This window comes from Onychostruthus taczanowskii, unplaced genomic scaffold, assembly GCF_017590055.1.
Source record: "Onychostruthus taczanowskii isolate IOZ18803 unplaced genomic scaffold, ASM1759005v1 scaffold129, whole genome shotgun sequence".
In the NCBI taxonomy this organism is placed as follows: Eukaryota; Metazoa; Chordata; class Aves; order Passeriformes; family Passeridae; genus Onychostruthus; species Onychostruthus taczanowskii.
This window is the reverse complement of record NW_024498451.1, coordinates 558,106-586,072: the sequence shown is the minus strand read 5'-3', so window position 1 is coordinate 586,072 and position 27,967 is coordinate 558,106. Positions and strand designations below refer to the sequence as shown.

General features: G+C 37.5%; 1 protein-coding gene across 6 annotated transcripts; it reads right to left on the bottom strand.

Annotated features, from left to right (window-relative positions):
• Positions 1–695: 695 nt before the first annotated feature.
• On the bottom strand, positions 696–25,857 carry CEP78 (centrosomal protein 78). 6 transcript variants are annotated; one of them, XM_041396284.1, is made up of 17 exons: positions 25,745–25,857; positions 23,266–23,542; positions 22,876–23,051; positions 21,977–22,049; positions 21,360–21,463; positions 20,416–20,590; positions 18,531–18,644; positions 18,216–18,280; positions 15,459–15,567; positions 14,842–14,859; positions 13,746–13,881; positions 12,782–12,827; positions 11,614–11,757; positions 6,528–6,605; positions 4,694–4,860; positions 2,767–2,920; positions 696–1,514 (listed from the first exon to the last, which is right to left on the bottom strand). In XM_041396284.1, the coding sequence occupies exons 2-17, from the start codon at positions 23,516–23,518 to the stop codon at positions 987–989; spliced, it is 2,340 nt and encodes a 779-aa protein (XP_041252218.1). In that variant the 5' UTR covers positions 23,519–23,542; positions 25,745–25,857; the 3' UTR covers positions 696–986. The 6 variants fall into 6 exon arrangements, with proteins under 6 accessions (XP_041252218.1, XP_041252217.1, XP_041252220.1 ...); XM_041396283.1 differs by having other exon boundaries at positions 25,647–25,847; XM_041396286.1 differs by having other exon boundaries at positions 25,667–25,847.
• Positions 25,858–27,967: the final 2,110 nt, after the last annotated feature.

Below are 27,967 nucleotides of genomic sequence, written 5' to 3'. Positions count from 1 at the left end.
ATTACCTTCTAATATTCTGAAGGGATAAAGTCGGTACAAAGAACATACTTTCATTGTGCAATTACTAGTACAATATTGCAATAGCTAATGTAATCTTGTGCTATTTGCTCTGTAGGATTGAATTTGAGGTTTCATGAGTTTTTTCATATTCGTCAAGCAACTGGAGTCAGGAATTTCTACAGATCTTATGTGTTCCAGAAATCACATAGCAGATGACTAAGTAAAAAATAGTTAAAGGCTGCTTTTTCTCCCAGTTCAGCCTCAATCATCCTGCCTCGTTCCTGTATATAATAAGTATATTCTACTTCAGAAGCTGCAAACCAGCTACCTGTGCACACAGACAAGAACAAGATGCCAGGGCTAATTAAATCCCAGGAGTTTTAAAACAAAGGTAATTCTCTTAGCTTTACATTTTCACATTTCTCTAGTTTCTGAAAGCAATCCGAGTTAGACTATACATCCTCCAGAGGCCCCTTCCAACACGTACTATTCTATGATCTGCAGTCATAGCACTAATGATGGTTGCATTTAAAGGTTTCCTATAGCAATAGTTCTGGGCTCATTTTTGACTCTGAAACTTCCACTAATTTTCGGAATATCATACCCACACACGGCTATGCAGGAATCAATGTCTGCCCCAAAACCACTTCTGCACTCCCACTGGAATACACTGAAAATAAACACTAGGAAAAAACTGTACTCAAATTAACTTTATTAGCTCAAAAATCTGTGATAATGAAATCCATATGTTGAGTCCGTCATGTGTAGTACAAACTCATTGGTACCATTTTAGGTGTATCGCATGTTTTCAAAACTAAAAATCTATTGACAAAGAATGCAAGCATGAAACAGGAATACTGAGCAGTATGCAATGCTTTAAAAAGTCAAAGTCTACAAAATTTTACAAAAAATTCACTAATTATACTGAGATATCCAAAACATAATCTTGCAAGTGTAAAGAACAGTTCAAACATTTTAGAACCACTTCAAATGCTGGTAACACTTGATATACTTTCTTGTATTTCAGAGACAGATCCTACAGTATCAGTTCCAGAGCTAACATTTACTACCTGCAGTCTACTTTTGTCTCCTCTCACTCCGTTACTTGGAGCTGCTGTTTCATTTGCTACAGGGATGTGTTTCTTAGAGGAATAATTTTTGCTTTTTTCACCAGGAATACCATTAGATATTCTGCTTTCATCACTTCTGATTTGTACACTGGAATCACCAAATGAATGCAGACTGGTAGCCAACTGCCTTGCTGAGTGATGTCCTTTTGCTTGTTCATTTTGTTTGACTCTCCTCTCAGATAATACTGGAGTACTACTTCGAGGCTTATTCTCTTTATTTTGGTTAATTGTTTGAGCTTCATTTTCCTTCCACAAACCTGGCTGATACTGCTGTCCAGCAGCATGAAGTTCTCTCACTTCTTTAAGTGATGAAAAGGCATTATTCACAACCATCTGGGATTGAAATGTGCCAGGAAGAGGAAGTTGGATGTCTCCAGCTCTATTCTGAAACAAAAGATTCCAATGAAAAAAACAGGCAATAGAGGAGGAAAAAAAAAAAAAGGCAGTTTTGCAACTGCCATATATACTGGAATCTGCAGCGCAAAATACAGTCTTTACCTAATATAGGAAAGATGCAGAGTAATAGCAATTGAACAATCTTTATCACCTTTCAAAACAGATTTCTTAAGATTGCTAGGGTGATAATGATACAGAGTAGGCACATTACAGTTTCACAGCTAGCTTGAAATTTATACTAGAGATGTGTCAGTTACACAAAAGCAGCCAAAACTTAATCACATCTGTCATCCCGAAACACCTGCAACTGCTTACGTTTACTAGCAATTCACAGAAGTGTAGTCTCAACACTCTATACCACAACGCCAAGTTGCTACAAGAACCCAAACCAATCACCAATATTGGGAGGTAAGACTGAGAGTCTTAAAACTGCAAAACTGGAAGTTCTCTCCAGACTGTTAAAATAACCCCCAAATTTTTAACATTATATTTAAGGAACTCATGTGTTCTAGGAAATTAAAATAGAAGACTTTGGATATAGGAAACACACTGGAATGCAGAGTGATTTCTGGTACCGCAGTTTTATTCAACTTGGACATAGCTATAGGCCTCCAGCATCTAAATTTTTAACAACCTTTAAAAAAGCCTTTTTTAGGTTTTTTTCCTTTGTTACAGGAATTTTAATATCTCTTTTGAAAAATCCTCAAGTTTTACTATTAATTCAGAGTAGAACCTAAAACCCTATGTAATATTTACAAATACTACAAATTTGTAGTTGCCCGAAGCTCATGTCATAGCCACAGAGAAATCTATCAGGACTGGACATATACACTATAATTACTTACAAAGTAATTTATGACTTTCAGAAGGTACATTGTATAGCCTCTCTTGTAAGATCAGAGTTCTTAAAAACACTATACTTTTTATTAAATGTTTCTAAAAAACCTTATCATGGTGTTTTGAATGGATGCATTGCACTACTTGAACGTTCTATTTCAGACTAGGAAACAACACAATTGCCACCAAAGTTTAGTATGTTACAAAATACTGCAGTTTGTGCTCTGAGTGGTAAACACTTTAAAAGCTTACCTTAATCACTGAATTATTATGATCTGTATAAATGCAGCTACAGCAAAGGGTTGCAGTTTTAACTTCATGAATCAGAGGGGGTTTAACAGCTAAAAAGTACATTAAAGAGTATAAAGTAGAATTGCCTCTAGCATTCCTTATAAAGACTTACTTTGCTATTCTCAGTATGTTCCTGTCTTTCTTCTTCAAAAGACTTCTCCTTTACCATGTTCACAGGCTTACTAAGAGTAACATGCATTTGTGGACGCCCCAAAATACCAAAATCTGACTGGTCTATCCCAGCTAATACAGCAAGTTGTCCAAGCCTGTAAAATAAACATTTAATAGAAAATCACACAAACTATTCTTACTCTTTAAAAGACTAAACATTCAAAAACAGAAGAAGAATCTGTTAAAGGTTTGAACATAGTTTTCTATTACTTTATGTGAAGCTCAGAGTATCTTAACTAAGACGAAAACAAGTAGCTGAAGGTATTTTCTTGTCTTTGCACAAATTAGCCTGCAGATTCAAAACAAGCACTACAAGGCTGAGAATGAAGCTCTTCTAGTCAGCACTGAACTCAGAGCAGCATACTAGCAATGAGATTCCATGTCAGGCAGAACAAAGGTTAAAACTCTGTCATTCAGGCAGAAATTGGTGCACATATCCAAATCACATAATCTCTTAACAAGTCAATGACAAGCTTCACAAATACAATGATGGTGGGTGACCTGCCAGCTTCTAAGTTGGCTAAACCAATCACATGTGGGTTTTAAGACTCAGTAAAAAGTGGAAAGTTGCAGTCATGAACTGATAGCATAGCATATGATATACAGAAGCCTACTGAGAAGAGCATTCTTCATGATTGGGATTCTGTAACGTTCAGTGTAGCTCCTTATTACTATGAATAGACATAGGGCCCATATAAAGAAATTTTTTTTCAGGTAATGAAAATGCATCTTTCCCTTCCTGAGAAGTTTGAAATTCCTGTAGTAATGGCAACTCTACAAACTGTTGCAAAAATTAAAACACAGCCTCAGGGTGAACTTTACAGCAAGTTAGACTCATTGAATCATGGAATCATTAAGGCTGAAAAAGACCTCTTACTATCATCAAGTCCTGCCATTAATCTAACACTGCTAAGTTCATCACTAAACCATGTCCCCTATGCACCACATCCAGATGTTTTCTGGACACTTCCAGGGGTGGCCATTTCACTACATCCCTGGCAGCCTGTTCCAATGTCTGACCAGACTTTCAGAGAAGAATTTTTTTCTAATGTCCCTTCTAAACCTCACCAGGCACAACTTGAGGCCATTGTCACTTAGGCCCTGAGTTATATCTCTACCATTTGGAAGTGGGAGATAGGGAGGGCAAATAACATCTTCTGTGATCTTCTCTAAATACACAGAGTAGACTACAATACATATTCATATAATTCCCTTCTTGTGGATGAGACTGCCGTGCTTGGTCATACAAGCTTTACAAATTGGGTTCAAGCTACAATTCTTTGAAAAATGGGAAGGATGAACCATCCTCTGACAAATTGCAGGTACAGTGGTAATATAAACTTTAATCAATATTCTCTCTGAAATAACTCTAGTAGTAGTAGCAGTACTACTACTACTACTACTACTAGTAACAATAAATACAGACTTAAAATACAAAGGCTGGAGATACAAATCCCATGTAGATTTCCATACTTCAATTAGTGAATGGAGAGCACAAGGTAACAGGACACTTTCTGAAGGCAGTTCAACTGCATTTTGAGCCTTTCATATTGTGGGAATGCTAAGAGCCAAAGGTGATTCACTAAAGACTTGGAAACATGCTTCAATAGAAGCTTTCTACTCTTTTGGAATAGGCTTCTTGAAAGCTTTTCCCAAAGACAGATGCATGAACTCAGCTGAACAGTACTTAGATAATACTTCTGCCACTAGGAAAAGACTGAACAATAGGTACATGGCTAATTTATTTTCCTGTGCTCTCTGAGAATACAGACTTAGAAATCTGGCAGGGTAGCAGGCAGCATACTTCATTGTGAGGATAATTTGGATAGATCTCAGGAAAAACAGCAAGACTTAAAGTGACAACCTACCCAGCATCTTTAAGGAGGTCTAAAAAAGCATGGAACTTTTGAAAAGAGTTCTCAATGCTGCCTAGAACACCTTCATCTTCCAAAATCATGTTGGTTACTGACTGTGCATGAAGAACCTCGGATAGGGAGATATTTAGACTCCTTAATCTTGCATTTTCAATTTCCAGCTATGCGGGGGGAAAAAAAAAAGAAATTTCTTTCATTTTCAGTTTAAAAGATCCCAAAATATCAAACCTCACCTGTGTGCCTAAACAGCAGCATCACAATTGATGTAACAAGATGCAGAGTTTGCTGTACCACACACTTTCAGGACACTGTTACATGAGCTCTGTGAAAGTCTGCTTAATCAGCTGCAGTTCTATGCTACCACAGATATTCCTGCAGGCACTCAAAACCACTGTCTTCAGTATGTATTCAGATCAAGTACAAGCAGAAAAATTTAGCTTTCATATATTTTTACTTTGCATGTATTATATGACATGTTAACACCAAAGAATTTACTTTACTAGTAAAAAAACTTCAGCGAAGGCCAATGCCCTCCTTATATTCACCCCTCTATACTGGGGGAATGCATACTACTGTTATCTCTCCCCTGCACTGTGCATCCCCAAACTAAAAGTTTAAAAAGATTCAGTTTTTCTCCACATTGACCCTTAATCAAATTGATGATGAAACTGAACTGCAGGATATACAAGGTTTTGTGTTCAAGTGAAGCATTAACTCACTCATTTAAGATTACAGCTATGCAATCAAGTACTACTACAGGCTTTCTGTCTTGTATTTTTTATGAGAGGATAAAAAATTATAGATTGTGTAGTGCACTGTAGGTGATAAATAAGCAACAAAATAAACACTTTTAGAGATTAATGCTACTTGTTTTATTCCATCTCCTGGTACAAGGTGCTAAGTCCAACCAGCCTAGACTTGAGAGAGGAAGATTTCTTGCAAGGGGTGTTTAGCCTAAAAAGCATTTAAGGTTCTAAACAACAAGACACGCAGCAGAGCCCACTGGTGCACATCACATTACAGGAAGATGGGGACAGTCACACAAGAGGGCTACAATCTGTCTCTGAGAAGTGCAGAGTTCTCTGTGGATATTTGCTCTCTGTACTGTGGGTTATCACTTGTTGCTCATATTTCAAAGTATATCACCACTTTCACTCCCCTCCAAATCACATGTAAGGACCAAATCCATTTGCTTACACCATCTTACACTCAACTATATTACAAAAAATTCTGCTTATTCATGCAGAAGAATATTTTTAGGTCAGCAACAGCAGAGGGGAATCAGACCTCGCAACTCAACTGTGATAAATTGTTCAGTTTTGTCAATGCTGAACTGCACTTCACAACAACTGACATGCAGAAAATCATCCAATATGGTTAATGCCTGCAGAAATAAAACTTAAAAACCAAAGGTACAGAATAAACCAAATTGAACAAGAGTTGCAACACACAGCTTTCAGCACAAGTCATGGTAAGTGAGTTGGGAGACAAAGAACTATCCATGTGTACATACTGCAAATAGATTTAATCACTTGCTATAGAATACTTGTTGGATGCCCCAGCTAAGTGTTTCGGAAAATGAATAAAACACATTGAAAGAGTAGCTTGAGCTGGAGTTCAAGGCTCTGGAACAGAATCCGTAGAACAAACATTACTAAACACAGATTTCATCACTGCCCTTAAGACCAGTAAACAATCCACGTGACTTTGAACTGAAACTCTGGAAGCCACCACATTAGTGGTCATTGATAATTACCCCTAAGTAAGTGCATTCTCTGAGCAGTGCCTCCTTTAAAAGTAAAGACCATTAATAGTTAAGTATCTTTACCTCTAGTAATCGTTCCTCAGCCTTTACTCTAGCTTTCTGTTCTTCCTTTAGTTTTTCCATGCATTCTTCCAGCTCCGACTACCAAAAAAAAGATAAACTATCATGAATTTTATCCCAAAATGTCAGACTAGCATGCAATTAAAAAAAACCTAAACTCAACAGCTAGCAAATGGCATTCCAAACATACCTTCTTCAAAAATACAATACAGAGGTCTACCAGTACATGGTAGGATAATATTTTGTATCTAGGATGCAAAATATTAAGACAGAGAAGTAGTAGTAAGTGTGATTCACTTAACAGATTTGTAAGACTGCAACAGATCAAGAAATTACACTCCAAGTCTCTTTGGTCTATGACATAATCAAGAATGTATGTATGTTCTTCTACTTTCCCTTCACTTTTTCAAGCATCATTTTTAACTAAATATATCTACATCATCAAAAGCTCAGACTGGGCTCTAATAAGAAATCCTTAGCAGCCATATCTAGATTTTCCAACTATACTCTTTATCCAGGATTTTATTCCCTCCTTTATTCCTTCTTATATCTGTAAGAATACAAAATTCTGAAGTGTAAGAATTGTACTCTAATTGGTTTCACTTAGTTCTTCAATAAAAAGCTTTTCCCAATTCCAAGTTTAGTGTTAACAAGAATAAAAACAAATCCAAACCTAATAAATATATTCTAGTCTTATTTATAAGATGCCTAAACTTGTACTTTAGTTAAAATCTCAGTCTCAGTAAGACTAGTCAGGATTTACAATACTACAGTAGAGCATTATCATCTTTAATTATAGCATCTGTACTAGAAAAACAAGCAAGAATTTTTGTTCTTGTACACCTTAACAATCTTCTGGTTCAGAAAGTGAAAACTGTTAAAATTATCAAGCCATTCTATTTTTCAGAGGTTAGACTATACAAACTAACAGTATACAAATCATCTCCCTTTCACTCCCTTTCACATGCAGGACACTGCATTTTGTACGCATCGTATCAACCAGTTCTAAAGAGAATGAAAGAATCAAGTGGTACTGAAATACTTTGATTACTAGTAAAAGCTTATTCAAGTGTATATCACTGCACTTCATATAAGCAACCAACAGAGAAGACTAGAGTGCAACAGAATACATAGTAAAAATAAACCTTCCACAAATGCAAAGGTGTTGTAGGTGCAAGGTACTTTTGCAACTGGTTCCAAGATGCAGGTTCTAGAATACTCTCTATATAAAGCCCTCCTAGTGACAACCACTCAAAGTGATCATTATGGGTCTGTCACTATTCCAGTGAAGCCCACTCCTAAAATCCCTAGACTAGTATCAACCAAGCAAACACTGCAAGTAGAAAACTAGTCATATCTTTATCATACTCATATTTGAGCATCAAAACAGATTTAGCACTACGTCTAACCTGCAGGCATAGGGCGGGGGGCAAATAAGGAGAACCATTCACAAATATAATCTTACTGCCATCTGCCTTTGAAGATGTGGAAATAATGGGAGCTATGAAACCTCTACATACGCAGAAGCACAAGACAGAGTAGAAACCATAGTGTTCTGCACTGACAACTTCACAGGTAACCTGAAATCCCCCAACCCAGCTTTGAAGATCAGTATCAGCTATCACAGACGAAAGAATTCTCACCTTTCCATTTATAGTGCAGGTGCATACGTATAATTATTTGTATTGGAAGTTTCTAGGATGTAGGCTAGGAACTCTACTTTAGAAATCATAGCTCTCTAGTATTTTTGTTGTGGATGGATTTTATGTAATTTTAAAGATGAAAGCACTGACCTTTTTCTTCAAATTGCTGGTTTGTAATGCTAAAGTTCAATGGCTTAGACAGTAATCAAATGATTATGATTTTTTGAACAGAAATGTAGATGTTTTGCAGTGATGTTTAAACTTGATTTATCACACTCTAGATGTACATAGTATTTCATGGTTATGGGCTGAGTTCATAACAAAACTGAATACTGCAATTGCATCTCATAAGCAATACCAAAGCTAGCATTTAAAGAAACTAATTTGTCACCATTACGTTAAAAGTATATGTACATTTTAATCTTTGATTTGCTTTTAAGAAATTCACTAGCTGACACAGTGCCCTAGTCTCTGCGCAGAAAAAAAAATATTAAAATTAGTATCAGAGAGTTAAATGTACATTCAAGCTACAAGACTAAGCCTTCAAGTATTATAGCCCAGAAAGACAGCACTGATAGACTTTAAGATGAAACTGAATACCAAAAATATAGGTAGTCCCAGAATTATCGTAGTTTAAAAAATTTTATTTAAAAAAATTTAGTAACTGATCAGCCATTTTCTTCTATTTGACTGCATCATAATTAAAAAAAAAACCAAACCAGTTACAATGCAATCTCTACTTCTTGCAATTCACAGAGTAGTGAGATGTAGAAAGAGTTGCCCTGATAACTGGAGTAAGGGTGAAGTTCACCATTTAAATCCCTAGTTAAAATTTAAAAGTATGGGAATTACCTCAATTACATACTTCATGAAAACTAACTGTGACATTTGATTCCCTCTAGTGGAAGGAGAGAATATTTATCAGTTCTCATTTTTCATTTAAGCAGACACTAGACTTTCACTAGCCAGGCTTTTTTCCTTTTTTTTTTTTTTTTATGAAAAGACAACTAAGTACTACTTGTTTCATTAAGTAGTATGCTTAAAGCCCCTTTTTCTGCAGAAGGATGGAGAAAAGTTCTCCAAAACTTGCATACTTAAGTGAAAGTCTGGTCATTCAGTCACATCAAGAGATATTTGGAGGGCTTTTTTTTTTGACAAAGCAGCAGTTTAAGGAACTCCTACCTCTTACTGTTTACTCCCACTCTGCATTCCCATCGTTGCTCTAACACAACTGGTTGTCCCATTTACTGAAAGGTCTGCTACCACCAAATACACTGGACTATTTTTCAGTTGGATCAGTTCCTCAAAGCACTTTTCCTCACAAGCTGCTGCACAGTAACAGCTGTTTAATGACAACCTTATGATCAGCCAAATGTGAAAAAAGACAAGATAAAAAGACTGAAGCAAGAAATGAAAAGGCACTAAGTGACAGAGGGAAGAGAGACAATTCAGTGGGGCCAATTTGATAGTTTGATTCTGCCATAATGTGAAACCTGCTTTGTGTGAAGGTAAGAGAAACAATGGGTGAGGCACAGAATCAGGTGCAGATTGCTTAATTGGTGCTATCTGATAAGCAACCATGGCCTAAAAAAGTATTTTGGTTTTCAAATTCAGAAAGTCATGAAAATCTGGACCTTTACAAGCACAGAAAAATCAAAATTTTGGAGTAAGTTGCCAAACTTTGTGGGTTTCTCTCCAAGGAAGTTCAAACTAATCATAAATTGTCTCTTCCTTATAGCTGCCCTACATGCAGTACTAAGCTAACACCGACGTGTTAGCTGTAGTAGGGTCAGTATGACAACCCTCCCCCAAAGCACAAAACACTGCTGTGTGTCGTGAATACAATATTCTTCCCTCTTCAAACAGCAAGAGTAAATACATCAGAAGTTTTCTGCAAGCACAGTAGTTCCTACATACAGGTTTTTGGAGCAATTTGCACATGACATGGAATTCTCTTATTTCAGACAAAGTGCTCTTGGTAAGAGTGCTGAAGCCACCACACAGCACTATGTCAATACATTGCACACTACAGTAGAAGTTGCTATAAAACTAATTTCCAGCAACATGTGAAAACCTTGAAATCTTCCTTCTTCTAGGGAGAAAAAGAAGGTCTAAAGAAAAAGTATACATCAGCTGAAAAGGCTGGTAGTTATTCATGCATTATTTGTACAGTCCTTTTACTTTCCACAACTCTATCCCATCCTAAACATTCTCACTACTGATAAACCTACAGCAAGTTAAAACTTAACTTCACTCCTCTTACACAAAGACAGATATACAGTCAAATATTTACACATACGAACAGCATATTCACCCAGTGTGGTCCTCTCACAACAACCAACAAACCCACACTGACTGTAGATCTTATTTACAGAAGTAATCATTGGTTTCTCTGAACAGAATTAAAATCTTAACACTTCAGAAACAGTTAACTTATTTATTCTGCCTGAGGGTGTTACTTTATAATAGTGCTAAACTACCTCAGTAGCATTACAGAGCCACTGAGTATTTGTAAAAACATTTTTTATTATCCTTTAAAGAAGTCGCCATTCTAAGTTCAAACCGAGCTTTGGCCTCCCTAATTTTTTTCCTGCATGGTCTAGCAGCCCTCTTGAATACTTCCTTAGAGACCTGACCCACCTTGCAAACCTGATACATCCTCTTTTTATTCCTGAGTTCCTCCAAAACCTCGTTGCCCAGCCAGGCTGGACGTTTACCTCTTTGACTTATCTTTCAGCACACAGGGACAGTCTATTCCTATGCCCTCAAGATCTCTGTTTTGAGGCATGCCCACCCTTCCTAAACTCCTTTGTTTTTAAGGGCTGCCTCCCAAGGGACGCTCTGAATAAGTCTCCTAAACAGGCCAAAGTCTGCCCTCCAGAAGTCCAATGCAAGAGTCTTACTAGTGCTCCTCCTGACTTCACCAAATATTGAGAACTCTATTATTATATATATATATATATACACACCTTTTTCCCACCCCTTTCTTTTATAAGAACATTCCCAGTCAACACATTTGCAGAAATAATCCCTTTCATTACTGCTACGTTTTTTAAGTATTGAAGAAGTAGAAGGAATAAAAAGCAAATGAAAAAAGTTTACTAGGCTCAATTACAAAATAGAACTCAAACACTTTCAGCTATTTTTGTAATTATTTTTAAATAACAGTCATTTCTACATTTTAGCTCTTAGAAATAACACTAAATTACTTTTATAAAGAAAATACTTGAAAGAAAATACAACAGGCAATAACACTGATCAAAAGACCTGTGCACTATGATGCAAGATTGGAACAGAGAAATTACACATACTGCAGTTGTATTAATTTATTCTGAAATCCTGCTCCAAAACTGGTTATTTGTTTAATTACAATTTTATGAATAAAACATGGTTTAATTTACAAAATTTGCCTTTAGGGAGTCTAAGGCACTGAACATGCTTCTTACCTGTAACTGTTGATATTGTGCTACATCAGTCTTATCTAAAGATTTTGACAAATCAGTCTGCTGGATAACATCCTCTAAATCTTCTGTGTCTTCAGTTTCAGATGTAGAAGCACGTTCTAGTGTCACTTTCACAGGAACACCTGTCTAGTTATACCAGAAAAGAAAAATATGCCCACTCATAGCATTACAATGTTTAGCAAAAATCAAAGATTAAATCATATCAAAAGCTTAACAGCTTAAATACAGTTGTTTCCCAGAGTCCTTTAAAATGTATACACATTGCCCAGCCATACCACTTTGCAATAAATTTGCAGAAAACAATATCCAATCCTATGTGTGCCAATGTTGAGTATTTGTGGTAAGAATTTAGCAGCAGTGAGCCCCTGCAAGGCACAGCCAGGGCTGCACCACACGGGACATAGCCAGTCTCAGCAGACCCACTGCAAGGCAAAAAACACCAGACAGGCACAAGAGGTGGGAACAAAAAGAGTGAGAAAAAGCAGAGGGAACATCAGGCTGGGAGCAGGAAGAGGCGTTCCATGGTGGAGCCAATACTCTCATTCCAGCCAGGGAAGACCCATGTCAGAGCAGAGGGACCCGTGTCAAAGGAGCTGCTGCCCACAGGCATCCTGTGCCAGTCCATGTTTTCCCAAAGGACTGCAATCCATAAGAAGCCTACACCAGAGCAGAGTATAACTGGTGGCTTCTGAAGCCATCAGATCCTTATGTGATGGAAATGAGAAACAAAGGAGGAGGAAGAAAGATGGGGTTTTTCTTCCTCTCCTGGTAGAGCAGCTCACAGAGAGGTGCAAAAACAAGTATATAATCCAAATCCAAGACAGGAAAGATGGTGCAGAAAGCATTCAGAGAAAAATGCTGCTGGTTGTTCTTATTGCCTATGGAGGGATTGTGCCTATACTCCAACTCAGCTAGCTCGGAAGACTAAGAATCCAAAAGATACAAAGATAGAAATGGAAGTAAACTAAGTATCAAAGAAGCTTCAACCAAAGGCTGATGTAAACTACTTTTTCTCACTCCTATGAGTGAGAATCTTTAAAAGTGTGTTCCAGTCTTAGCTTTCAGACAATGAGATTCTGTTGAGAACATTATCCCCTTTTTTTAGGCAGCTATCCACTAAAACAAAACCAGAGTGTGAGAGAAACAGTACCTGAATCTTCAATGGCAATTCTCCAGCACAATCCGGTGCCCTGCCTCTGTGAAATTCGGAAAATAAAAACAAAACCATACTTTTGAGGAAAGTAAGTTTATAATGTTCCGAACACAAGATTCTAGGACAGGCAAAGCAGAAAGAGTAAATAAACAGCATCAGACACTGCACTACATCCTTTTAAGCCTCATTACATTCTCATTTTGATTAGTACTCCCTAGTTAATCACGATTTAGAGCAACACTACTGGATGGTAACATTAATTTCTTCAATAGGCATCTTAATTATTTTGAATTAAAGTCAACAGGAAAATTTGGTGTTCAGCATTTTGAAAAACAAGCTTAATAATCATAGTTGCAATAGAGCATTAATTCTTTTGTTTAAATAGTTATATAGTCTCCATTTTCAGAGACCAAGATCTAGGGAAAGGATTAAGAAAACCAAAAACAAACAAGAACTGTTTCAAAAGACAGCTTTCATGTGTAAGTTTTTTTCAGTTTTATTTTAATTTACAGCTCTTAGATGATCACAACAATTATGCTGGTATTGAGTGGGGTGAAGCAGAAAAAAGACAGGAAAATACCTACGTACCATGAACTGGATCTCAAACTAACTATACTACAAGTTTAGAATACTAATTTGCCTCTTCATTTGCCTCTTCAAATGATACATTTGATAAATCATTTTAACAAAAGAACAAGCAGACAAGGTAGGTTTTGTTGTGGTGGGTTTTTTTGCTGCATATGAATATTCCTATGGCTATCGTGTATTTTTATGTATTTTAAATCCTTACTAGAGAAGAATTTATGTAAAATCCTCAGAATTTATATAAACAAAAAAATACCATGATTTCATTCTGTGTGTAACTTTCAAATCATATTTTAAAAAGCTAACATTGCTCTCTACTGTATTTATCATGCAAATTTTATAGTTTTGTATTTTCCTTGTACTATGAAAACCTCACCTGTATCTCTTAGCACGTTCTGCAGTCCGCCAGGGAAGGAAGCCCTTTGCGCCTGGTGGTAGTGGTTTTGGTGAGTAACTCTCTCTCACAGTGGAATTTTTTTTCACAGGACTTACAGATTTTTTAGACGACAATCCTAAATTGAAGAGCAACACCAGAAGAAAAGAGAATTCATTATACCTTATTATTCATATGAATTCACATACGAATTCACAGCTTACTGTTCATAAAATTTTCTATGTAATAATAATGACTGTAGGAAATCTGCCACTCAGTCTAATTTTGCTAAAGTATCCCAAGGCTTGAGATTATAAGATAGTGTACTTAACTGCTGTTAAGTTGATGCAAGACAAGCTGGTTTTCAAAAAAGGGGGCAAAGCTTTGTAGCAGAAGAGGTTAGATGGTTTTAGACCATCCATGTAGACAGTAAAGGCATCTATGTGTTTCAAATTGCCCTCTAGTGGCTTTAAAGTGAATAACATTACTTTATTTATGGGCAAAATAATTAAAAATAAAACTGATATTCATGCAGATTGCTTGTACAGGACACCAGCAATCACTTCCTCTCAGAGAACTAATAAGAAAAAGTAGGGTATACTAGTCTGGTCTTTTGTTATTGTTTAAATCATACAGCATCAAAGTAGACTTAGAAAGAAATCTAATGTGGATCATCATTAGAATATCTACCAGGAGTAATTAAACTTTTTATCAGGGCAAAGGGAGCCTCACATTCTCTCTAAGCCAGAAACTGGTAAGTCTTGAAACATAATCATCTTATATTTCCTACAGTAAAACTAGAGAGAACTCAGGTTATTGTTTCTCTGTGATCAGTAAAATAACTGATTTTTATAATGCTATAGAAATGCATCACTTAGTTAATGGGATTAAAAATCTCAATTAATTCTGAACATAATAAACAGGATAGTTTTCACCTTAATTCCCTCGTTCTCTTAAAAAAAAACAACCCCAAAGCACATAAAAACCCCACACACAATGAAAAACCCCCAAAACAGAAAAAAAGACAAAAAACTACAAGACCCTCCACGACCACATTTGCCAGGCATTTTTTTCTCCCACCACGACCCTGATCACTTACCTCTCTGCTTCCAGATAACTAGAGTGAAGACAAGAGACAGTGAATAATGTATTACAGTGAAATTTTTAGTAGCTTACTGGAAAATGTTTAGTATCGCAGCTATCAGTACTTAATTATAAATGTTCAAGATACACATGTTATTTTAACATACTATTTATAATAGGTTTACATGAAGTTAAAAAAAATCTTAGAACATTTTGTACATCAGTTAAAAAATACATGTTTGTTTGTTCTGGCAGAGGACAGCCTGCTACAGAAAGGTTACAACACCAGGAGAACTAGACAACTTACTACTGCCAAGCTTTGCAAAAGTGAAAGCTTGTGGAGACACAGAATAAATATGTGCAATGCTTCCACAAATTTTAGAGTCAGCATATTCTACCATTTTTCCAGCCATGTATCTAGCAGCACTAGAAACAAGAGTAAGTTTCCTACAGACACCAATGATGATAGAAGATGCATGACATCATTAAGAAGAAAGATTTTTTTTTTAAGGCAAACATTCTGTAAAACACTAACATTTAGACACATCATGCATTTTTCAATTTAAGCTCTTAAACATCAAGATAAAATTTTCTAGACAAAATTTACTATAGGCAGAAAAAACAAATAATTACCAATACGAATAGTAGCTTTTCCTTTCCGACCACTTCCTAGGACAATAGTTCTTTTCTTTGGCTTAGTTTTCAAAACATCTTTGGAAGACGGAGACATCAGCCACTTGAACTAGAATTTAGTTTATTTTTTAAAGAAAAATAAATCTGTTTAGCAACTGACAGTTGAAGAAGTGCTTATTTAAAATTAAAGGTAGTTTGTCAGACCTAGAGAACACTGTACTTACAGGAAACTTTATAAGCTGTAAAATCAAGAAAAAACAAGTCTCACAAGGCCCAAATTTAAGCAGATGATAGCCTACATCACCAGAAAGTGTTCCCAAAACACCACTACAATATCCCATCCAATATTATCCTTTCTCCTGTGGAAACAAGTTCTCATTCTCTAACAAAAATCCCCCAGCATCAACCCTATAAAGAGGCAACCCTGGCTTCTGCACTTCATTCTCAGACAACTGGCTTGAAAGGAACGACTGCTCAGACCAAAGCTCTCCAGAGTAATAAAAGCTTCCCTAATGTGAATTTGTATTACTGATAAAGTCAGTATTTTAAAACCTACAAAGTTTATTTTTATTTGCCTTTAATGAAAATTCATCCTTACAAAGTAAAAACCCCAAAATAAAATTAAGAGACAGTGATGATCAAAGGTCACAGCTGTACTTCAAACTTCATTTTGTTATAGCAACAGCTCTATTCCTGAAGGCTCCCCTTGCCCTGATAAAAAGTTTAATTACTCCTGGTAGATATTCTAAAATTACTCTGCACTTATTTTTCAATGTGCATCACTAATACAGGGTCTAGTGCTGGAGCAAGTCATTGAATAAAATACAGATGACATCAACACAAAGCTTGTCTCACATAGCCCTAAATCCCGCATCAGAGTACTAGGAACAGTATGCCAGAGCTATTTCCATCTAAAGTATCACATGTGCTCTAACTAACTAAGTTTAATTCAAATTTATCATTGTCAAGAAAATCTTACTCTTTTCACTTTGGATACAATTAACCCCTGTATAAATTCTGCTGTGTCTCCAAGTGGATGGGGTCCCTGTGCAAGCAAATTAATAATTTCCAAATAAAATACATCCAGAAAGAGTAAAATTAATTTGCAAGCTTCTAGGGGCAAAATTCATTTTAATTTTGTTTTGCTAGACACCTAAAAGGGCAGCTTTACTAGGTTAAACCAAAAGTTCATGTAGCACATAGCCTGTCTCATCTCTGCTGTTGGTGTACAACATCTAAGCACCAAAATATAAACCCAGTGTTTTGAAAATATCCTGTTTTGTAGACACCTTGAGTGGATTTTCCCTTGAGTAATTTAGTCTTTCAGAAACTACACAAACTTTCATCACCTATTACACTTGGTCATATCTATGATTACAGTTCCCTATACTGCTACACAGTGCTGCTAGAATATATAGCTTTTGTTTTAGCAAAGACAACAATTAGCAGTAGACAATTATTCTTGCAAACCCAAAAAAAAAAATGGTCCAGAAGAGAATCAACTACATGCTACAGAAAAACAAACATCCACTTTTTACACAAAGCAGGATGGAAGTAAAGACAGCTGTGACTAACAGAGAAGCAAAGTTACATAGCAAGCCAGTGGAAGTATTTCTTCATCCATGTTGTTAATGAAGTATGAAGAATTACTATCAGTGCCAATAGAACCTAAGATATCACACTAACTGGCTGAATACAAAACTAATGTCTTGAGTCAAGCCATCTTTTAGCATATGGGAGATTTCCCGGAGCTGCTTCTTTCCATGGTCTGGCTTTCCAATTATCTTTAGCATTTCCAGGCAATGTTATTTTCATGTGATTCCTGTGATATTTTGTAAGTTTTAATCCCATCTGCCAAGAAGAAAGAGTACTTCTTCACAACCAACCTCAACTTTTTAAAAAAGGTCTTCTAGAGATTGAAGTGGGGAACTGTATTAATCCTCCAGAAATTCTATACACAAATTTTCAGTTTATTAGACAGTCTACACATCCACAGCTCTGTCTTTATTTAGTCTTTTCAAAAACCAAAAGAGCATTATATTCCAAAACAGGAACTGGGACTGCTGGGACTCCTCTGAGAACTGAAACAGATTTCTGTATATTTTAGCAGTATACCTAAATGGTCTAGATATTCAGTTTATGCATATTACTGTGAACTCTGTGTGGACAGTTAGACAAAGATTAATTGGGGTAATGTACTTTAACCGAACTCTGTTTTCATAGATGGTCTACACTGAAAGGACAGTCCTGAGCAGGACTGTCTACTTTAAAAAATTTTGGTTACAGAAGTTAGAGACAAGAAATAAGTTCTAAAATAAATGAAGTGCTAAATAAATGAAGTGCTAAATTTCAAACTGTGGTTTCCTTTTCTTTTTTAATTAGAAGTTATTACCATGTTGACAAGGACTGATATCCTGGAGCAATATTTAGTTAACATTCTATGGTAATGCCCAAATACACACACATTTCCATTTTTCTTTCCATTAAATATATATCCAGGTTTCATTACACGTGACAGCTTTAATTCCATAAGAAATCATACAGAAAGCCCAACACAGTAACATTTTCATCATAGTGGTTTTAGGTTTCCCCCTAGATAGTGGTTTGGGTTTTTTTATTTGTACTGAGTTAAACTTCTGTTTAGAATGAGAATAGTTGTTTCAGATTCATTTTGAAAAAAGTCATTCTTTAAAAAAATACATGCAATGGAAGCTACATAGAAAATCCCAAACACATTCCAAAATGTATAAAACAGACCTCTGTGTCAGCACTGCTTCCATTCTTGAGAACTCTTTCAATAATCTTTTTCATCAGAACATGATCTAGAATGAATTAAAACACCTTTTTAAGAATTTTCTGTAAGAGACAATTCTTTTTGTGAGCAAACAGATCATTGAATAACAAGTACATATTACCTATCCTGGTTGTTTTCCCATTTTAAAAGTGTTTAGCAAATTATCGTGGCATGTTCTTTTTTTCTTAAAAGCAGTTTACCTTTCCCCATATAGTTACTGAAGAAGAAAAAAACCCAACAACCACACAAAGAGAATAAATGCAGACACAGATACATACCAATTAATGGATTTTTCCTTACGTCAAGTACCACTAATGTTGTGTTTGATTGAAGAGCATTTAATAATGACCTTGCTCCTTCATTGGATATTCCACACTGCTGCAAATCAAGCGCTAAAATGTTTAAGGAGGCAAAAAAGAAAAAATCAGTGGAGGTAGTACTGCATTTAGTTAGTAATTTAATTTAATAGTTATTATCTAAAACAATCCTGCTGCAAACCTCTATTTCGTACAACATGAAGCATAAGAACTGAGGACATGATGTAACAGTCATGTGTAAAAACAGGAGTACTGCTTTCAAAGAAGACAACTAGAACTTTTCAACATTAAGAAATAACTGATAACATCTGCAGAGGAGGTAACATGAACCACTCTACAACCACTGTGGGCAACCTGTGGCAGTGTTCAGTCACCCTCAAAGTAAGAGGGTTTCATCATGTTGAAGAAAAACCTCCAGTGTTTTCATCTCTACCCACTCCATCTTGCCTTCTCCGCAGGTAGCACTGGAAAGAGTCTGTCTCCATCTCCTTTACATCGCCCCTTCAGATACTTGTACACCTTGATCCCACTCTGAGCCTTCTCTTCTACAAGCCTTCTCTTCTCCTAGCTTCCTCAGACTTTTTTGAAATCAGAGATGGTTTAGCCCCTTCATCTTAGCAGCAATTCACTGCACTCTCTCTGGTAGCTCCAGTCCCCTCCTGTACTACAGATTCCATGGCCTCTTTTGTGCTGAGTGAAGAGGAAGAATCTCCTCGCTCAACCTGCTCACACAGTCTCCGCCTAATGCACCCCAAACACCGCTGGCCCTCTTCACCACAAAGGCACTCCACCGTTTCATGGGTAGCTTATTGTCCACCAGGATCCACAGCACCCTTTCTGCAAAGCTGCTTTTCAGCCACACAGCCCCTGCACGTTCTCATGCATAGATTATTCCTGTCCAAGTGCAGGACTTTGCACTTCCTTTTCTTAAACTCCACGAAGTTCCCATCAGCTCATTTATCCCGCCTGCTGAGGTCCCTCTAGATGGCAGCACATCCTTGCCTTTCTAGGGATCCAAGTAAGACTGTAGTTTCCTGGGTCCTTCTTCCAAGACTTCTTGAAAATAGGCATGACACTAGCTATCCTCCTCCAGTCCTCATGCACGCCCCCCCAGCCACCATGACCTTTCAAAGACTACTGAGAGTGGCCTCAAAATTACATCAGCCAGCTCCCTCAGCACTTGTGAATGCCTCCCATTAAGGCCTACAGACTGCTGTTCGTCCAGTTTAAGTATTCTCTAATCTGATCCTCTTCCATCAGTATGGATGTTATCTGCAGACCTGCCCTAAACTAGAAAACAAAACTATAAAACAGGTATTCCACACACAGAATCCTATGATTTACACCAGCACCATTAGTAATTTTGCATAATTACTAGATGTAGTAATAGATATACTGTAGAACAAATTCATTCTCAAAGATACTGAAGGACAATACTAGATAACACAACAGTATTCAGATACTTCAAAAAAGGAAGAGAGATTTCTTTAGACAAAAGGAGTACTCTTCCCAAGCTACACAGTAAGTTCCTCCTCTGGCTGCAACTGCTATAACTGATAATTTTAAGTCTTCTGCCTGCCACTACTATATTTTAAGAGATGCAGTAGTGCGACATAGAGACAGTAGAAATTATAGTAGTAGAGATATAGAGATATGGAGATCTAGCTGAAATCCTTACATCAACTAGTAATAACCAGATATGAGGTATATCAGGAATTTGCAGGGGTAGGCCAAGTTCTACATTATATGAAATATCTCAATATATATACATCAGTATGTCTATAGTTACTTTATAAGGAAAGTCCTGAATTACTCTGCTGTTCACTAGTAAAAGACTTAGTAATACCTTTTAGCCAAAGGTCCTCTCCTAGACAGTCTGCAAAGGCACTTGCTCCTCTATCTCCAACAAGCATGTTGCAGTTCAAAGTAATCCGCCTCAAACCTGTCATATATTCAAGGTCAGGTCTCCTGTAACGTAGGCTTTCAGCCCAAGCTTCACCATGTCTTCTTATTGCCTGGTGCTTTGCAAACAAAGAAGCTGTTACTGAGTGAAACGGCAAAGCCACAATTGATGACATGATCTCAAGTTACCTTTTTTTGTAAACCATGTTCAATGGCTTGAATGCTGGTATAAGAAAAATAAGCTGGTGTAAGTACACCATTCCTGAGTTCAAGAAACATAACTAATTTTTAAACCTTACTGGTAACTTGTATTTGTTGTGACTGCCCAGTTTGTAATGCAAATTATTAAACTTGTCTACAAAGTATTTTATCATCTTCTTTTGACAGACACTTTCAAGGCACATTGACTAGGAAATAAATACATACTACATAATTTTGTGCTTTCACAGAAATCACAATTAACACTAATTAAAACACAGTATTAGACAGAAATCTCCTGATCAATTAATCAACAGCTACTAAACTGTAAACTTGATTATTCTTTCCCAGTGCTTCAAAATACTTGAGACATTTCTCAAAATTACAATGAAAGAAGCATCCCGAAAACAGGTGTCAGACATTTACAGGCCTAGTCCTCATTTAAAGAAAACACTTTATTATTTATGGATTTTTTTCTAAGAAATAGCAAATTTAAATTCCACAGCAATAAACTGAACTACTTTTGTCATACAAAGTCACAGCTTTCACAAGACCATACACTTAATTTTGGTATTCACGCAAGCTCCTCATAAAGTGCCTTAATGGATTTTCAGCTTTAAAGCAGAAGTGAAAAATGAAATTTATTAAGTTCTTACAAACACTCCATTCTAAGAAAGTTGATTAAATTACCTTTAATAAATTTGCTATATGTTCTGCCCCTCGCCATGTGAGGCTACATGCTGTGAAGTTTACAAATCTGATAGTAGCTGTATTCTTTATACTCTGACAGATTGCTGAAGAAAACAAAAGCAGGCATGTTATCTACACCCAGCATTTCCACATTATCAGAACACACTTTTTCAGTGGCCTATTAAGAGGCAGCTCTAACAGCCAAAAGCTTTCACAAAGAACTAGTGCTGAAATATAGAGTATATTTTAATACAATTAATGTGTTCTAAGTTTATACATTTCTACTGCAAATGTTCAGCAAGGAATATCAGAACAAGCTAGAAAATATTTGATTTCAGTTTACTTACAGAAACTTAAGCAAATCAGGAAAGGGTAAAGAAATACAAATGTTGCTTTAGGTAAAAGTATAAATATCACTATAAAGTAGTATAGATATTTACTAGCCTGAAGTGAAGAAATTCAAGTCTTTAAATGCTACTGAGTTATGCAGAATAAAGTAAAGATTGTTCTTATAATTTCCATAGACAAAACAGGGATGGAAATACTGAAAAATTTGCTTACCTATTTGGAAACTTAAAAGAGAAAAGTATGTTTACAGGTTTTGATTCTGAACTTACTTTCCAACCCTCCATCTCCAATTGGACAGTGGGCTAAAGAGACACTCTCCAGAGACGAAGCTGTGGCCAAGCCCTAAGGAATAAAACAATGCTGTTATCTGTAAATATCAATGTTGTTTTGAAAAGAAAAAAAAAACCCCCAAAAAAACCCCAAAAAAAAAAAAAAAAAAAAAAAAACCCAAAAAAAAAAAAAAACCCACCCAACAAAAAAAAAAAAAAAAAAAAAACAACCCCAAAAAAAAAAAAAAAAAAAAAAAAACCCCAAAAAAAACCCCAAAAAAAAAAAAAAAAAACCAACAACAACAACAACAAGAACCACCAAACACCAAGTCATCCAAACTGCTCATCATCCTCTATTCCTTAAAAGAAACTCTAGGGGATTCAAACAAAGGTCAAAACCAGCAAACCTTTACCTTCAGTTTAAGCAGGTTCATTTCTTTAGCACAGAGGAAGCTTGCCTGTGGGTAACCAGCAGCAACCTCCCTCCCTAGAAGCCTGTCATGAGCAAACTGGAGCTTTTCAGTAACACACCTGAAGATCAGTTTTAATATCCTTGCTGTCCTACAACCTTCCTTCTATCACATACATGCACAGTGGTTTCAGTCATGAGCCTACATCATACGTCTCAAGCACATGGCAGAGATGTTGCTAAGATCTTTCTAGTAAGCCTTGTGCTTCTGCGACATTCAGTTAAGACCAGGTTATACTAAAACTCTCAGCAGAATTATTCTATATGTATATGTAAAGGCATGTATGAGAAATGTCCTTGTCTGCAACAAATACATGCAAAGATTAGTTGTTACTATTCTATGTTCTGGGCACATTTTCCATTTATTTGTACTATTTGTATATTTTGTACTATAGGTACTGTGTATTTGTACACACTGTTATATTCTCACCTTTGTTAAAAGCGCTAGGTCTCCTTCCCTCAGAAGCAAACCTTGCAGTTCTAAATGTTTTAGTACATCTGATATACTGAGACAGCCTTTCACAGCTTTGCATAGTTGGCCAGTCAAGTCTTTTGATAGAGCTGCTGGAATTCTCCTTCTAAAGTAAGTTTTGTATCTTTCAACACCTAGTGAAAAATAAAAACTATGCATCAGTAAAATCCAGTCCCTATTGGCTTAAAAGCAATTATAATCACACCTTCCTTTTTTTTTGTGTACTTTCTTATACGTTTGTAATTCTTTAGGCATAACAATTCCTCCCCCCATGTATTCAATCACACAGAAGTTTTATGCAACAAGTTTTAACATGCATACATCAACATACTTATCTTTTATACAGACCTGATTCTTCAAGACCCTGTTGATGTAAACTTCTTATTCCAATAGAAGTCAGAGTCTTATTATGCCTGAGAGCATTCAGAAGTGGTGCCCAATCAGTAGCTTGGATGTGATCCACAACTAGATCAATAGCATCATGAGTCACGTTAGCCTTCACAGCTTTCAGTGGGAGAGAGCCTTGAAGTTCGCAAAGATGTTCATAATGTGAATAGAAATCCAGCATGCACTGTCTTCTTAATTTGACTGACTCAATCATTTCTTTTATGTGATAAATTTCTCTCTAAAGTAAGAAAGAGGAAAAAAGACATAAACTTTTTTTCCATATATAACTATCTTGCATCACATTGTCAATTCAACACACATATCCAAAATATGAAAATGTTCCTGGATATTGTATACACATCTTTAATGTGTAGCTAAAAACCTTATGTCTTATGATGCTGACTACTTGTGCAAGTAAAGTTGAATGATTAAAGGGCTGGGGAAAAAAGCCCCAAACACCAAAAAACAACTCATCTGCATTTTTATTCTCCTCACTCTAACAGGTATATCAAGAACACAAAAGCCCTGATCTTTAAGCATTGTCTGTTGTAGAGATCTTGTTTCCATCTTAAGATTTAACTTTGTAGCATCAAGGTCTGCCCAAAAGCCTTGGACACTCCCTGACCCACCATCAAGGGAAACATACAGAACTAGTTGTGAACTTCTCAACTACTTCAGTTAAAAGTCTAAATTATCATCATACATAATAAAATTTGATTCCCTAAATATTTTTGCTATTGCATACCAGATATACATATTCCAGTAAAATTCACTAAGCACTTTTCAGGCATAAGGTTTTGTTATACTTTAGTACCGATAGAGAATAACACTACTAACTTTCAAACAGAATCTCTAAATACCACCATGACATAGCTATTAAGGGTTAATTAATTCTACTGTCTCAATAGGGACATTTGTCAGTATATTTAGAAGATACATTAATTAATGTATTTATTTATTTATACTCAGGATGGCATTAAGTATTCCACATAGGATACCAAACATTGTTCACATTGCAAACTTTTTTTCTTATTTGTCACAGACCAGAAAGCTTTCACCAATCTTCTCAAATATTCTGTATGTCAAATTAAGACAAGTTATACTGGACAGATAAAAGCATGTGAGGACAGCCATTTGTAAAAGCATTATTTAGAAAAATAATATATTAGCATCTGAATGACTGGAAATATAATAAGATATAAACTCTAATAATACAGTTCGTTCACACCCTTTTACTTTTTTTTAGCTCTAATTTTCCAGCGTTTAATGACCACACTGTGGCCACAGGAACAGAAATGACTGAACGATAATCCAGCACTTTGGGTTCAGAAAATGATCATCAGTTTTAAGGTACCAGTGGCTTCTGGTAACATATCAATGTGCAAAATACTAGCCTTTTTTCTCTAGAGCTTAAGCAATATTCTCATGGGGGTTTTCACTGCAACACCTTAACACCACACCTCTAACTGAAGAAAGGAGCTCCTGGCCCTATTGCTGAAGTTTAACCCACTTGTAGGAAGAGACAAAAAAGGCACAAACCAATCAGACCCACAATGCTTTCCAAATGGAAAACTATACAAATTTGAACTCTTCTGCACTGAAGGTAGTGACACCACCAACCTGATACCACCTTTGACTTGACTGGCTTTGAGAATGTATGCAGATGATAATTACCTACTCAATACCGATCCAAGAAATCACACTAGCTGGCAAAAAATAACAAGAAATACACAGCACACAGTAAAACTGAAAAATACAGCTCCATGCTATGAAGCTCAGGAAGCTATGAGTGTGTAGCGATTAAAACAACCAGCTGGCTAAATGCATACAGGGTGGGCAAACAGATGGTACCCAGAAGCACTGCCAGCAGCAGCCACAGCCACACGCCGACCTGCGGAGCAGGCGGGCAGGCCGAGCCGCGCTCACCCTGGGTGGGCGCGCCTTGCCAAGCGCGGCCTGGGGGTCTGCCGGGGCCAGGCACCCTTTACAGGACGTGCTGCACAACTGCGTTTAAGAATGTAACACAGCACCCAGCTACAGACAGCTCCGGTTAGCACCGGGGTAAAACCAGGGGGCTTTGATGCTGCACCCGCTCAAGACCGACACCGACTCCCTGAACCACTTCAGATGGCACACCACTGAGCGGGCATCAACAGGCGGCTGGCACTGTCCGCCACAACCCCGAGGGCTCGCCAGAGGCGGCCCGGAACAGGCATCAGCCGGTCGCTCCCGCGCCCACAACGGCCCCGCCGCCGGCCGTGACAGCCCCATCTTCCCGGAACCGACTACGGCCCGCTCCGCAGGCACCCTGCTCCCCCTCCGCGCCGCGGGCCCGCCGTTACCGCTGTTAGGCGCCGCTAACCGGCACGGCGCAGCGTTAACCGCCGTCACCCGGCATTGCGCAGCGTTAGCCGTTGCTACCCGCTGTACCCGCCGTTACCCGGCACTGGCCGCAGTTGCGTTACCGCCGTTACCGCCGCTCTCGCACCCCGCTCCTGGGCCCGGCGCCGTTGGCGCGGCCGCCCCGTGGCGCGCGAGGCTAGCCCCCGATTGGCCGCCGCCCCGCCCCCCTCCCGCCCGCGTTCAAAATGGCCGCGCCCGAGCGTCGCGACGGTGGGGGTGTTACATAGCAACAGTACCGCTCGAGAGAGTACCGCTTCCCTTTCCTGACGAAAAACAAACAAAAACAAAAAGCCCAAACCACACACACACACACACAAAAACCAAAACAACAACAACAAACCACAAGCTCACAATGCAGCGCTAGGATAAAGCAGGCACTGCTTTCCGTCGTAATGAGCAGACGTAATGAGCTCCACAGTTAAGGAAACGTTTTGATATACCGCAGTAGCCACAGCCAGGTGGCCTGAACCACAACAGGGTGACAAACTCGTATTTCACAGCTCTGTTTCCGATTAGGTTGCTAGGTTACATACGCGGGAGATCACACAGTTTTCATTAACATTCAGTACAGTGCATTCTACAGTGTGACATTTAGGGCAGAATAACTCAAAATGGAGTCCAGGTGCTGCTCCTAGAACTTGCAGTTCATTCATGGAGAGGGACACCAGCTAATTAGGAAAAATTATTACTGTAGGTTGATGACTAAGAGCAATTTGGTTATTTAAAAAATTATGCTCCTAATCTGCTGGTAGGCAGCAGGATTTAAACCCTAAAGGTGAGCAAACTCCAGAGAGCTTTCCACAGAAAGCAGACAGGCCGCTAGAACATTCAGAGGACACTGTTTATGCAGATGCAATATTACTCGCTGACTAACATCAGAAGCAACCGAAGCACCTTAAGAGCTATCAAGTGTACCAGAACAAGACTTATTTCAGTAAGTCTGACATCACCATGTGTACAAATTGTTTCACTGTGACATTTCGGGAATTCAATGTAAAAGACAAGAAACACAGGACCATTATCAGTGAAATGGCAAAACCAGTATTTCCATGACTGTATGACAAAATATTTCCTGCGCTTGCCATAACTCTCAGTGTCACAGACTAAACTCAAACAAAATAAAATTCATATATTTTCAAGAAACTTTACTTTTAAATGTTTCTTGTTTATGCTACTTAGTTATACAGATATCTCCAAAATTGAAATTCAAAATCATGCTGACAAACTGCTTCAAGTTGCTCCCTACCAGCCTTGGTTTTCTTAAAAAAATAATTCTAAGTGTCCCTTTCCCCAGCGTTTGATTCAGTGCTTTAGATTTGCTTTCTATTTGCAACTCTAAATTTTTTTGTTTGGTTTGATTTTTTTTTAGTTTTGGTGGGGTTTGGATTGGGTTTTTTTGATTGGTTGGTTGGTTGGTTTTGATTCTGTTAGTTTGGGAGGAATGGTATTGTTTGGGGTTTTTTTTGTTTGCATTGAGTTGGGTATTTTTGCCTACACAGAATTTTGGTACACGTGACACAGAGCTTTTGGTACACCTTCCAAAAGGAAGGATTACTGAGGAAGTGTCAAAAGTGTTCTGTGTATATCAGTCATTGAGTAGGCCCCAAATATAGGCTTTATGTGGTACTTGTGATGATGTCTCATTCTGCATTCCAGTCTCCCACATGTGGGCCTTTTGCAGCCCAGACTTGTTGCAGAACACACCTAGTGCAGGTAGCTTGGAGTGCAAGCTGCAGGTTGTGCCCTGGCTGGTGGGAAACAGCTGCAGCCCAAAAAGCAAGCTGTGAAGGGGCACTGACCTTCTGCCTAACAAAGGGCACAGTCCTGGAATGCCAGCCACCATCCAGAGCCTCTGCAGGGCCCAGTGTACAGTGAGAAGAGCCCACATGCCACATAATTTTTCCTGTTGTTTTATGTTTTCTCTTTGGTTAGAGAGCTCATTTATTTTGTAATATATCCTATATATTGCATTTGCGACTATAATCACTACTTTCTTTTGTAGTCAAAGGCAGTTCCCTTTACTGTTTTAGAGCTTCAAAAGCACAAAGTAATTTGGTGAGATACCAGATGTCTCTGTAGAGAACAGTCCCAAACAGACCCAATTCTGTCACTTTGGCAAATGATGTCTTCTTCACCAGTCATCATTTTGCTGAATTTGTTGAAGCACTTTATGTTCTCACTGTTTTCTTCCTGTATCTTTCTAGGCCATAGGCACTTGCGAGTTTTTTTGTTAATGTATAATTTTATTTTCTTTCTCTGA

What these genes read in the sequence shown, in the direction of transcription:
- CEP78 (XM_041396284.1), bottom strand. Translation starts at nt 23,518, where the DNA reads ATGATTGAGTCAGTCAAATTAAGAAGACAGTGCATGCTGGATTTCTAT. An exon ending in TGGAGATGGAGGGTTGGAAA is followed by an intron (nt 21,464 to 21,976) that starts GTAAGTTCAGAA and finishes TGTTTTCTTCAG; the next exon opens with CAATCTGTCAGAGTATAAAG. An exon ending in CACAATATCAACAGTTACAG is followed by an intron (nt 6,606 to 11,613) that starts GTAAGAAGCATG and finishes TTTTTTTGGTAG; the next exon opens with TCGGAGCTGGAAGAATGCAT.